This window comes from Rattus norvegicus, chromosome 2, assembly GCF_021556685.1.
Source record: "Rattus norvegicus strain SHRSP/BbbUtx chromosome 2, alternate assembly SHRSP_T2T, whole genome shotgun sequence".
NCBI classification, from domain to species: domain Eukaryota; kingdom Metazoa; phylum Chordata; class Mammalia; order Rodentia; family Muridae; genus Rattus; species Rattus norvegicus.
Window position 1 is genome coordinate 166620363 of NC_141535.1, and position 13487 is coordinate 166633849.

General features: G+C 41.5%; 1 protein-coding gene across 6 annotated transcripts in view; it reads right to left on the reverse strand.

The window, feature by feature from the left end:
* Positions 1-13487, reverse strand: part of Rxfp1 (relaxin family peptide receptor 1) — a 121008-nt gene that overhangs the window by 44413 nt on the left and 63108 nt on the right. For 4 of the 6 annotated variants that reach the window (NM_201417.2, XM_087619517.1, XM_087619525.1 and 1 more), the window contains 3 exon segments: positions 848-919; positions 4710-4815; positions 9103-9201. In NM_201417.2, the coding sequence (NP_958820.2) occupies positions 848-919; positions 4710-4815; positions 9103-9201 (277 nt within the window). 6 annotated transcript variants of the gene reach the window in all.

The window sequence follows — 13487 nt, forward strand, 5'->3', positions numbered from 1 at the left end:
CATGTCTTAACTTGACAATCAGAATGTCAGTTACATGTACATGTTTCTTTCGGCCAAGTAGAATGTTGGTTCCCAGGAAGTTCTTGGGAACTTAAACTTTACTTGACCACTACACAAAATGAAAGTCTTATTCTAAATAATTTCTTATATTGATTCAGATGCCTCACATATTGGGGTCTATCCTAGGGGCAGCTTATACCATTAAAGCTTATACATAGGTTCAGGAAGTGCTTTTGGGTTCAGGTCCATGCTTACTGTGGGTAACTATACAAAACACTTCTATTTACTTCTATCATGATTGGTTTTCAAGGGCACAAAACATAACAATATATAATCAACTTGGCATTATATATTCTACTGTTTTCTAATAACAGTAGAAACATATGAGAAAGTTTCTTTATAATGGCAGGCTAGCCAGGTAACAGTTAACTAGACCTTAGCATTCCATCTAGGCCTTGATGTTTTACCTAGGCTGATATGACCAACACACACTGAGCCATCTTGATTGCCTTAAGTTCAGCACACCTTTCTTTGAGATGATCATTGAGCTGACCCATGACAGGAGGAGGCAGAAATAAATACTTACTTCCAGTCTGTGAGGCATGGTGGAGGAACCACGGCACACATACTCCTGTTTGACTAGGGATAGTTATCTGAGGTTTTTCTAGACTGTCTCTTAAGAAACACTCAGAATTTTTACTTGCAAGTCTTTAGCTAAGGGATAAATACTTTCTCCAGGTGGGATTGTTAGACTTAATATGTAGTATGATGCTGTTACAGAAGTAACAAGAAACAGGTACACAAGACTGAAGGTTCACGGTAAGCCCAGAGTTAGAGTTTTCCTTACAGCTTTTGGAGGTCATGGTACTTCCTGAAGCTGTTGGGAGGGAGCGTTCTTATGAAGTTCCATTGCAGGGACCTGAAACACAGACACAGTTCAGTCTTGCTGAGTGGCTTTTCACGTTAACGTCTTACTTCTAATTATAATACTGACGCTCTTGGGCTGGAGTCTGAGCTGGATGCACTGTTTTAATGCACTGATATTGGTTTAATGATGTATTTTAAATGAGTGACTCAGAAAGCCTGACTAGTCACGCTTTCTCCAAGTCAGTCTGGGAGGCTGAGCCACCACTAAATTCTCTCTCCTCTCTCTCCTAGCTTACCGAGACTCACTTTTCTACCAGTGTTCTGATTTAGCTTCCAAACCAAAGTCATTCAGTGTTTATATTGTAGAAAGATAAATTGTTAAATACTTGAATTGGTTTAATTACCTAGGTGAAAGTTTGGTTTGCTCTTAAACGAGTGTTTATTCATCCATCCATCTGTTCCTTCCCTCCTTCATATATCCATTCTCTCAATAAATGCCTGTTAAGCTCCCACCATGTACTTCTGTAAGAAAAACAGTATCTCTACCCTTTATGTGGATGACTAATGATATCTCTTGTCTATAAATTAGAGGATTCTCTCAGAGAATCCCCTAGGGATAAGGGGGAAATTTGTTGTCTGTTGTTATTTGTACATGGCTGTTTCAAAGTGATTATTTCAGTGTGTTGGAAATTTTGGAGGAAATCTAGGAAAATATGGAGCTGGTACGTTTTCCCTTTTCATGTGAGGGTAGGACTCCAAAAACTGTGCAAGGAATTACATTTAATATTCCTAAAAAGGGGTACAAGTGAGATTCTATGAGAACCTCCACACACTCTTAAGTGGAATGGTTTGAATACAGGTAGGAAGGTTCTTTAGGAACTTTCAAGAAAGCTGGATCCTTATTAACACATGCCCAGGGCTTCTAAACAAATTCTTTCTAAATGATACAAGTGAAGAGGGGTGGATATTATTTTCATTGGTTAAGAAAACCCCACATACTTTCATCTTGCCGGATATCTTTATATTTTGAATTTGGATGTCCTGTTTGGTTCTTCGCAAAGCACTCATATACAGTGTGTGCACGATGTATGGAGGAAGCACGAGCCAGAGCTCTGCCTTTTACTGGTTATGTTCGGGGATCTAAAAGTCAGCTCTCAAACAGAGTTAACATTTATTGAGCTGGAACAATGTATAAATATTTATAGCTATCTGTGTTTGTTCACCTCACTCTTTAGCATTTATGTGAAATGTCTTTAAAAAGGCACGACTTCCACAAACACTCATTGGACAATTAGTTTCTTTGATACTTTACTTACACATGACTTAGGCCATTTCTGACACTTCACTACAATAGTTGCAGCTCAAGATCTGGAAAAACTACCTTATTAGTGAAACGTGTGATATTTAGTCTTGTAATGCGTTTGCAGTAAAGCTCAGAGCTTACCCCCTTCTGGAACAGAACAGACAGACTGGGGCAAGGTATGAAGGTGAGCCAGGGATCTGCGAGAAAAGTCTATGTGATGACTGGAATCAAGGGGTTTAGTCAAAAGTACAAGGCAATGCTGTCTGGCTATGTCTACCAGTATATATAGAGTCAGAGCTGCAGTGATGTGCGTGCATGCGTGCGTGTGTGTATGTCTATCGGTATATATAGAGTCAGAGCTGCAGTGGTGTGTGTGTGTGTGTGTGTGTGTGTGTGTGTGTGTGTGTGTGTATGTCTATCGGTATATATAGAGTCAGAGCTGCAGTGGTGTGTGTGTGTGTTTGTGTGTGTGTATGTCTATTGGTATATATAGAGTCAGAGCTGCAGTGGTGTGTGTGTGTGTGTGTGTGTGTGTGTGTGTGTGTGTGTGTGTGTGTGTACAGTCTTGATATGAATTCAGAGCCTTGTATATGTTAAGCAAGTACAATATTACTGAGTCAATACTTCCAATCTGATAATACTGTTTTCTTTTCTCTTTTCTTTCTTTCTTCCTTTTTCTTTCTTTCTTTCTTTCTTTCTTTCTTTCTTTCTTTCTTTCTTTTTCTTTCTTTCCTACTTTCCTTTTTTCTTTAAAAATAGCCAAATGCTATAGATTTTAAACCTCTGAGCATTATACCTACATCTACAAATGCCTGTTGAATATCTACCGAGTCACCCAGTAAAGTTAAATTGGAATAAGCAATGTAACGTTGGTGTCTTGATCACTCACATTCCCTGGGACCTAGCCCCCCCCCCCGACCCCCAATCTTCCATCTGGAACCCAAGGCAGATGCCCGGAAGCCACTTTACAGTGTCTCCACCTGTCTTCTTGTAGAATATGATCTTAGGTTTAGTTTTTAACTCTCCCTCCCTCCCTCCCTCCTTCCACCTCCCCTCCCTTCTTCCTTTCCTTCTTGGGTTAAAGCTGGCTGGTACATATCTATTTTTGTGTATATGTTATACATATGTGGCCGGAACATTTCTTTTTAAATTGAATCATAATTTATCTACGGCATTTACTCTGTGTCCCCCACCACCATCCCTCTAGCGTTCTTCCTCTGTTCCTTTCTTTCATAAAGATTAGTTGGATTGTGGGCAAATAAAGTCCAGTATTACTTGTGGGAAAATGAAAAACTGAAGTTGGCTTCATCAGACTTTCCTTTGGCTTTTCCAGTAACTCGATGCAAGCAGTGGCGGTGATAATTATCTCTCTCGAATTAGAAATGAATTCAGAGAAGCTCTTCCTAGGACCTCTGTCGGTTTCTTTATGGGAACCATTATTTTTTCCCTAGCAGGACTAATTACTATGATAAGCTTGGGAGGTGAGGAAGGAAGGCCACTAAAGGAGGCTTCCTCTTCATCTAGGAAATGTCATTTCCTTCAGAGAGCAAGCTTTTGTGGATGTCTATCCCCAGGTTCTCAGTTTCTGTTCCCAGACTGAGATTCACTGGGGACACCCAGATTCTGTGAACTTGATGGGCTCTGCTATAGCTCCTTTACCTGTGTGCCAAGCATCTGAGGTGCCGTGTAGGTTGTTTGAGAAAGGCAAGCCTTGCCAACACCTGTATACTCAAGGGTTACGCTTACTGTGTCTGTGTGAACCAAAAAGCCAGAGTCACAAGATATTAAAACACACGGATAAAGAACCCATACACAAAAAACCCAAAGCCCAACCAACGCAATAAAAATGCACTGAAGCTTCTATATTCCATTGAGTTCTTTAAAAAAAAAAACTGGATCAAAATATGTGTTTGTGTGCTGCTGAAGTCTGGTTCAGTCAAAGAACCATGACTAGAAACTTGGCATCCAAAATGCTGAACTCAGCAGGACATTTTTTATTCAACTCTTTCTTTTCTTTCCTATAGGTAAGTTTGAATTGCTTAGGAAAAGACCACAACATCAATATGCCTGCATCAAAATGTGATTTAGAAGTTAATTTAAATGTGAAGTTCTGGGAATGTTTTTCCAATTTATTTTATTTGTTTCTCTTTATTTGTACACAAGATTACACAAAAACTTCTTTGCTTGTAATAAATTCTAAAACAGCTCTTGCAGTAAGCATCAAATAAAAATTCTGCGTAATGAGAAAGCTGTGAGTAGTATTTACTTAGCCTTTTTCCCACCCAGTGGCAGTTGAAATGGATGGCGTCTTTTGCTTAGATGAAATACTGTGAGTAGTCAACACGTCACAGAGTTGTTTATGCAGTAATTTAAGGTGAGGTCCAATATTTAAAAGTATTTCTAGCCATGTGTGAAAAATTCATTATAATTGATTAGGGATGAAACCATCTTTGAACCAAAGTGCACTCTTAGTGATGACCCAGTGTTAGTCCACGAGGTTCACCGCAGCCTTAAGGACGAGCCAATTTTTGCTACTTACATTACAGTCACATTGGAAGAAACTGATGGGACAGCTCGTAAATTGGCTTCGTCACAGTCAAGTTCTAGATCTCGGCACAAACAATGCATGGGCACAGAGCCAACCACTGAACAGAGAGGAAGCGGGAAGGAGTAATGAAGTGAGGGGCCAGGGGGAAGAGGGGACGAAGAGAAAGAAAGGCAAAGCCATGAGAATATTGCCTACTATGAAAGTATATCATGCTTTACCTAAGCACTTGGGTGAATGCTTTAAATTAAGGTTCCACAGTTTGCTCTGAATTTAAGGTCAAGACCAGGCCAGCCTAGCATTAACCTTAGATAATATACACAGTGAGGATCTCATTTTTCTTTCCTTTTTTCCTGTTTTAAAGATTTTTTATTTGTGTTTGTGTTTGTGTGTATGTGTGTGTGTGTGTGTGTCCATGGGTGCCCCAGAGAACATCAGATTCCTTGCAGCTGGTGGTTACAGGTTACACACAGTTGTGAGCCTCTGCTGATGCGGGCTGGGGAACCAGACTCTAGTCCTTTGCAGGAGAAGCAAGTGCTCTTAACCACTGAGAAATCTTCCAACCCTCATCTCATATCTTTGTTCAGATAATGGAATGCTGACTAACATGGGGGTAGGGAAAGAAGGGAGTTTCCTGGACAGAATTGCTCACCATCTTTTAAGTTTTCTCTAGATATAGGAGATAATGAAATGGCTTGCATAGTGAGGACTAGTGATCAAAGCAGGAACAGAGAAGCCCTATTCCAGGGCCCACCCATAGTTTTTTTTTTTAATAGAGGATTGACACTTTATATGTTGCAAAATGGGTGGAATCTGCTTCTCTCACCAAAGGGAGAAGTGATTGCATATGCACATGCGTGTATGCATGTGTGGCTGCGTGCGCACGTGTGCGTGTGTTCGTGCGTTCGTGCGTGTCTTTCTGTGGAGGAGGAAGCTTTATGTCCATTTGAAAGCTTCTGTTTGATAAGTATTGAAAGTAATAAATAAAACCTTTGGTGGAAACTAAGTAATTTTAACCAGAAGCTAGCAAGAAGGAGACATAAGCACTGATAGGCTTTCATCCTTTTTAAATGGTTTTTCTGTGTAGTTCAAGGCTGAGAGCACAGAATCCTGGCAGCAGCTCCTGTTTGACCTGCTTAAATGAGCTATTATTGTTTATAAATAAGCAAGTGTATGTAAAGCATTGCATTTTTACTGTCTTTGAAAACGTTGGCAGACATGGATACACATATTCCTGGTTGACAACAGTTAGAAGTGGTTTCTCCCATGCATAGCAGCAGCACTGAATATTTATAGCTGTAGCTGCTGCTATGTAGTTCCCAGGAGTCAATAGATGCAGAGCGCAACGCTCACTGTCTTGGTAGTGTCCATTCCACAGCAAGCAGAAACCACACTGTAGGAGTTACACAGCTTCTTACAAAAGCCGTTAGACTACTAAGCTATGTGAACGGCGGGGCTCTAGTAGATTTTAGACCTTTTGAATCACATCCTTAAGATGTTCCAGCACCACAAGGTGGCCAAAAGTATACATCCCATTCTTCATCTTCCCAACACCCAATATCAGAGAAGATGGGATGTGCAGAGAAGTATTCGTCCCACAAATGAAGTTTTGGGAATTATTCAGCCTATTTATGACAAAACCACGCATCTCAATATTTTAAAAGTATCTTTTGAATAACTCCTAGATTCTGCTATGCTCCAAAGTTGTACCTGTTCTGTAGAATGTGGTGACACTCATGCATTTGAGAGGCTGAGGCAGGAGGATTGTGGGTTCAAAACCATCCTGCTAGTTTAAAATTGTATTAAAAATGTTCATTTGAAAATTATAACTGGGTTAAAAAAGATTACTCCATGAACAGGTCAATGCTTATAGCCAATGGATAAACAATTTCTCCCTTCAAATCCTTCGAAGTTAAACTTTTATTATGCATTGCTATAATGCTCTCCACTGCATTTCTCTGAAGAGGTAACTTTAAAATATAAATTGCTCACATACTTTCAAGTATTCAAAATGTTTTTGAGCTGATCTTGGGTTCATTTCTAGCAAGACTCTGACATGAGAAAAGTGTTAAAACAGGAACCTTAATTTAAGTTTCACCCCACTGTTATTTCATGTACTGCTTGAAAATATGTTTAATTCAGCAATTGTAATCCCCACTCTCTCTAAGGAAATCTAATTAAAAATTGAGCTTTTTGATGTCTTCTAAGCATCAATAAAAAATTACCTTTGTATTGATCTCGGCCTATCATTTATTGTGCAGTGCCATGCTTCTTGAATAATTACTTGTGATAAATCCCTTCCATAGTGACAGGGTAGGCAAAACAGGGTTCTTTCGCTGACTCTCTCTGCTTTGCCCTACTGTTTTTGCTTTGCAAACTATAGCATGAGCTCTGAAAGCTGGCATTTCTCTCCTTGACCTGAATGGTGTGAGCTTTGGATGCAGCTGCTGAGTTCTCTTCAGCAGGAGTCCTCTCCCTCTCCCTCTCCCTCTCCCTCTCCCTCTCCCTCTTCCTCTCCCTCTCCCTCTCCCTCTCCCTCTCCCTCTCCCTCTCCCTCTCCCTCTCCCTCTCCCTCTCCCTCTCCCTCTCCCTCTCCCTCTCCCTTTCCCTCTCCTTCTCCCTTTCCCTCTTCCTTTCCCTCTTCCTCTCCTCCTTCTCTCTCTCTTTTCCCTCTCCCTTTCCTCCCTCTCCCTCTCCCTCTTCTCCTCCCTCTCCCTCTTCCTCTCCTCCCTCTCCCTCTTCCTCTCCCTCTCTCTTTCCTTCCTCCTCCCTCCCTTTCTCTCCCTCTTTCATTTCCTTTCCTTCTTTCCTTCTTCCTTTCCCCTCTTTCTTTCCAGTGTTTTTTGAGACAGTCTCCACTGTGTGGTCCAGGATGGCCTTGAACATCAGATCTGCTGCCCATGCTTCTGGTGCTGCTCACATTACACCATTATATCATTGAAATTTTTATGTTTGACATATGTGCAGGTGTGCACTATTAGATCAAACTGAGCAATTTCTTATGAATCTTTTATTTTTGCTATTACCCTTTCTTTTGCCACGTACACTTGCCTTTTATAACTTGTTAATGTGTTAATAACTTAATTCTGCTAATAACTATACTTTAAATTGATAAAATATTTTTGGAATATGGTAAGATATAAGATTCAATTCAATTTTTTTGAATAGGGTGAGATGAAATTTTAATTTAAGTATAAGAAATGAAAACTAATATATAAAATACAAATATGAAATTACATTTTAAGATAGTATATTTAATTTATGTTTTTGTATTATATTAATAACAGTGCTATGCCTTTTACATTTTAAAAAAGATTTTAGTATATTCTTTCAGCAATATTAGGAATTAAACCTAGAATCTCATACATGCTAGGCAAGTGCTCTGCCAGAGAGCTACATCGCCAGCTGAACTACTGCTTTCTGATGATCAAATTATTTGGTTTCCCACCTTTGAGAGGCTGGTGTGATGCGGACAAAGGTTTCTGGGCAGCTGTATGATTTACAGGAGAGATGTGCACACCATTACATTGGGCATTGTTGGTAGCCTTTTAATCTCATTTGAGTAGTGAAGACAAAAGCATATTATCAACATGAAAATCTAAACTTTAAATTTTTGGCAGAACAACAAATTAAAGAATACAGCAAAAGAGCCGCCCCTCCTCAGCCCTTGGCTTATGAGTATAGTTTTGAAAATTATAGGTCCAAGGCACGCATGTATATTTGCAAAATTTATTAACTGGACACACTTTATTTAAAAGGAATTACTTTAGTACATATTCCTGATTGAAATCATAATGAAGCTACTCTCCAGACTTCCTCCCTTCCACACCCCAGGCAGTATCTGCAAGTGTTCAGCAGAGATTGCAATAGTGAGAGCTGCAGTCAACAAGGCTTTCAAAGGGCTGCAGCTTGGCGCCATGGCTGGAGACCAGGCACTTTTTCACTTGTAGACATTAGGACCTGGGCAACTGGTCTGCGCCTCCACTTCCTTGCTTTCCCTCACTGCACCCCGATACCATCCATTTCCCAGCCCTTCCATATCCACTTTCCACCCTTGTAACCTCCCCCATGAAAAGAAAATTAAAAAAATAAAATTAAAATTAAAAAAATAGAAAAAGGAAAAAAAATAGACCGGGATGGCAAAAAGGACATTATATAAATTAGCAACCCTGACTACTGACATTGACTTTGTTTGCAATACCTGATTTGATTGATTCCTGGTACGCTTAAAAACAGCATTCCAAATTGAAGTTTCCTTTCTTAAGAGGCCTGCAACTTGAAAATCATAATTGACTTTCAAAAACAAAATGTTGTATCCAAAAGGTAGAAGAATGGCGTCTTACCACGACCTCATCAAAGGGGAGACTCAGCTGCTGTGGTTACTTACAGCATTCGGAAGTTTCTGCCTCAATGGAATTTGTGGAAGTCAGTTTGTAGTAATTAGCAAAATATTTGTCCAGTTGTAGAGACCACCCATTGTTGTCTCCTGAAATGAAAAACCCGATAGAGAAGAGGTTAAAAAAGAAACGCACCGATATATTTTGTTATCTTGGCAAAAATTGCTCCTCTGAAATAAGGCAGTGAATCTCGAAGGTAGTTTGTTAATTATCCTCAGGGACTTTCTACAGGTGTGCATTTCTGTCCCCGGTCGGAGGCCTAGGGTGGCCCCAATCTCCATGTTTATCAAGCTCTGTAGTAGCTTCCTGCAAAGTTTACCACACCTGAGCCAGCAATAGTCAGATATGCTGCAGTGCGGTACACCATTCTTCATGTCGTTTTATGTTTCCCTAAACCACCTTCATTAATTGAAAATGATTCTCGGAATGTACAGACATATCATCTTCATTCGTCTAGACTGGTTTTGGAGATGTATAGACAGGGATAGGTGGCTGTGGTGGTTTGAATAAGAACGGCTCCCAACCATTCATGCTTAGTCTCTAGTTGGTAGGTGGTTTAGTGGCCTTGTTGGAGTAGGTGTGGCCTTGTTGGAGTAGGTGTGGCCTAGTTGGAGTAGGTGTGGCCTAGTTGGGGTAGGTGTGGCCTAGTTGGAGTAGGTGTGGCCTAGTTGGAGTAGGTGTGGCTTCATTGGTAAGCAGTTTAGTGGCCTTGTTGGGGTAGGTATGGCCTTGTTAGAGGAAGAGTGTCACTGGGGGTGGTCTTTGAAGTTTCAAAAGTCTCTTTATCTTTGCCTACTGACTTCAAATCGGGATGTAAAGTCCTTAGCACTGTGCCTGTCTGCTTCCCACCACGGTGATCATAGACAAATTCTATGAAACTGTAAGAAAGCCCCTAATTAAATACTTTTATAAAAGTCGCCTTGGTCATGATGTCCCTTTATAATATTAGAAAACCAAGATGGGCAGGATGAGTATATTTAACACAAGAAGCAGCAGGCCGGAGAGGGGTCTCAATTGGAAAAGTGCGTGTGTATAGACACGACGAAGGGCCTGAGTTTAGTTTCCGGAATCCACACTAAAACACCAAAACCAAAACCAAGATTAAACAAAACAAATGGTGACATATTCTTGTAATCCCAGTGCTGGGGAAGTGAAGACAGAAAAGCTGGCTATAAGGAATAGAACCGACTCAAGAGAAGACTGTACTGCAGGCAGCAGAGCTGGAGGAAGCCACCACGGGAGTCCTTCGGAGCCCAGACTGCTCTATCAAGAGCTCCAGAGGCTGACATGGAACTGTATGCTTTGGCATTTGGCCTGTTGGTCTTTGTCTTGCTCTGGTCTGATCTTTTCCTGTCATGCACCTTCTCTGTGGAGTGGGAACAGTTATTCTGTGCCATTGTGCATTAGAACTCATCTGTAACTTTATAGAAGTTCATCTTTAAGGCATTGGCTCTAGCTTAGGAAGACTGGACTTTTAAATGATGTTGAAACCGTTAAAGCCTGTGTTAGGGTGAAGTTGGGATGGGAGCATTCTGTATTATGAGATGGCCACGGGTCTACAGGGCCTAACAGATATAATTAGGTGTCAAACTGATAAGGTGTAAACTTGTGATAGTTTATGCTGTCAACTTGACAGATCCCTCCAGCACTAAAGACACAAGCTTCTGGGCACGTTTGTGCGGGATTATTGGATTGAGTTAGTTGAGGTGGGAGGACCCCCACTAGAAGTTCACAGAGCTACTACAGAACTAGGTTAGGGCTCCAGACTGAATAAAAAGAAGTAAGCTAAGTATAATAATTTATCCCCCTTTGGGCGCTCCTTTTCTCCAGCATTGAGGACTGAATCTATTCCTGCCTAAGGGGTGAATGTTCTACTAGTCTCAACTCTATGCTTCTTGTCTATGGATGCAATATGAGGCTGCCTCAAGCCTCTGGCCACTGGGACTCCCTCCCCTTCTCTAACGAACTGTACCCTTGATGTGTGTCAGCAATAAACCTGTGTTCTGTTAGTCACATTTGCCAGGCATTTTATTGAAACAAGAAGACCCTCCTAAGACTTGAGCGTCCTCTCACTGAGTCCTCTGAAGCTGTGTTAGGAAAGGCAACCTTGGTTATATGAACAAGCAGACTGGGGTAGAGGACTAGCTTGGTGTGTGTGTGTGTGTGTGTGTGTGTGTGTGTGTGTGTGTGTGAGCGCGTGTGTGAGTCTTTGGGTTGAATCTATAGTACACATGTGTCTGTCAGGTTTTGAGGTCTGTGTGGCACTAGCATTTCCTTTTTTCTAGGCTTGGCGGTTTGTTGACTCCTTTGAAAACATTTAATTGAGTAGCACTGAAACATTTAGGAATTGAAGTTTAAGTTTATTACTATTAGACTTGAGGGAAGTATTGAAATTTATGAAGTGCTAGCAAACATTTTCAAAATAAATTCATTTTTCAGAGTACCAGTGAAAAGCATTGAGGTGTTATTATGTATTTATGAATAAAATGTGGAAATAGGTGGCTTACTGGTCTCTGCTGATATTAAGGGGCTGCTGTTTCCTCCTCTTTTTCCTCTTCTTACCCCCTCTTCTTTGCCCTTTCTTCCCCTCTCTCCTGACTCTCCCTCTTTCTTCTTTTGATGGGGTACTATAGACCAATCCAGGGACACACACACACACACACACACACACACACACACACACAGTAGTCTGCTTGTTCTAAGAGCCAAGGCTGTTTGCCTGTCACAGCTGCAGAGGTCTCAGTGAGAGGATGACCGTGTCTTAGGAGGGTCTGCAGTCCTGACCTTTCAGGCTGCAGGGCCTTGTGAACAGTGGACTGGGGCGCTGCAGCTCACCTGGTCAGATATTCCCATTCAGAAGTGGTGTAGGGGTGGGGCTGAGGGAAGGCAGGTGACAAGACAGCTCTCTGGAACAAGGGGCTGTTTAGTAGGTGACATTTCCTTGCTGCCGAGAGTGATAGGCACGGCAGTGACTGACACAATGTTATTTGCAGCACTTCTTTAGCAGGTCCTATATTTAACTTGGTGTTTTAACAAGCGGACTATTTTAAGTTGTCACATTTTTACTATACACTGTGGAGTGACTTAGCATCATGGGCTTGGTGCCCTTTCCTGGTTATGCGTCTCGCATGACTGCCCTCTTGCCCTTCTTCTGTTTTAAGGAATGCCGCGTATGTGATTATCTTAGTTTCCTTACTGTAGCTGTGTGATAAACTATGCCAACAAAAGCTAATTAAAGAGAGAGCTTAGTTTAGCTGACAGATTACAGTCCATGGCTTTTGGGGGAAGTCATAACCACACAGGAACTTAGACATCCTTGTCACACTGCACTGAATTTGTCCATGTCACTACCGGCCAGCTCTCTTTCTATGTCTTTACAAGACCCAGAATACTTTGCTAAGGGTATGGTGTCACTCCTGTTAGTCTAGTCTAATAACCCCCTATGATCATGCCCAGAGAACTATGTATCAGACAGCTCTAAATTTTGTCCCAGTGACAATTAGCATTGGCCATTACTGCAGGCTTTGCTGCAGCAATTTTGTCAAACAAGTTCAAATGGTGCAGTTACTCAACTCTTGTTTGTTCAATCTTTCTTCTTTCTTTTCTGTTGTAAAAACGACCTCAATGGGGCTTTTGCCAAGACACCATCTTGTACCAGGTGAACTGTTGGGGGCAAGGGTGGTGTCATAGACAATATTGACCCTGTAGCAGGTGGTGCTGAAATGTATGGTCCCCATGAAACCCACCACATGCTGTCTGCCTCATAATCAGTAAAAAAAAAGTCTTAAATAGTTACACTCTTTTCATACTTCTTTATGGAGCCATGGGGATGGGTGAGCGTAGAGCCAGCCATCTGGAAAGGGATGGCAATGCCATCTATTATTGTCACGATTACCATGAGTGGTATGGGGAGAGGGGTGGAGTCCATGGATTTAGAGATGGGGAAGCCTGCAGCCCGAATAGTGGTGGGAGAACTGGATACAGATGGGCTGCTCAGTGAGATACAATAGTTAACCATGGTGTTGGTGGCCCCATGTTCATTTCACTGAGGATTCTTCCCTTTCAGCAAGAGTGACTGTCATGCTGGTGACCTTCTCAAAGGTGACATTCTGGGCAGCATGCACCATTGTGGAGGGGAACCCCTGCATGCCTTCTGATCACTTTGAACTCCTTACTGTCATTTTTAGTGACTCCTGCAGCTGAGCTGCTGTAATGATAAATCCATGATAAGCTCATGAATAAAGAGTTTTGCCTTTAAACCAACTGCTGTGTCTGGGGCAGAATCCTTGACACACTGAGTGGATGCTTGAGGTTGGAATGGAGCCACTCCTACTCTTTCTCGTTCTCATTCTTACTTCTTTTCACTCTTTTCCAC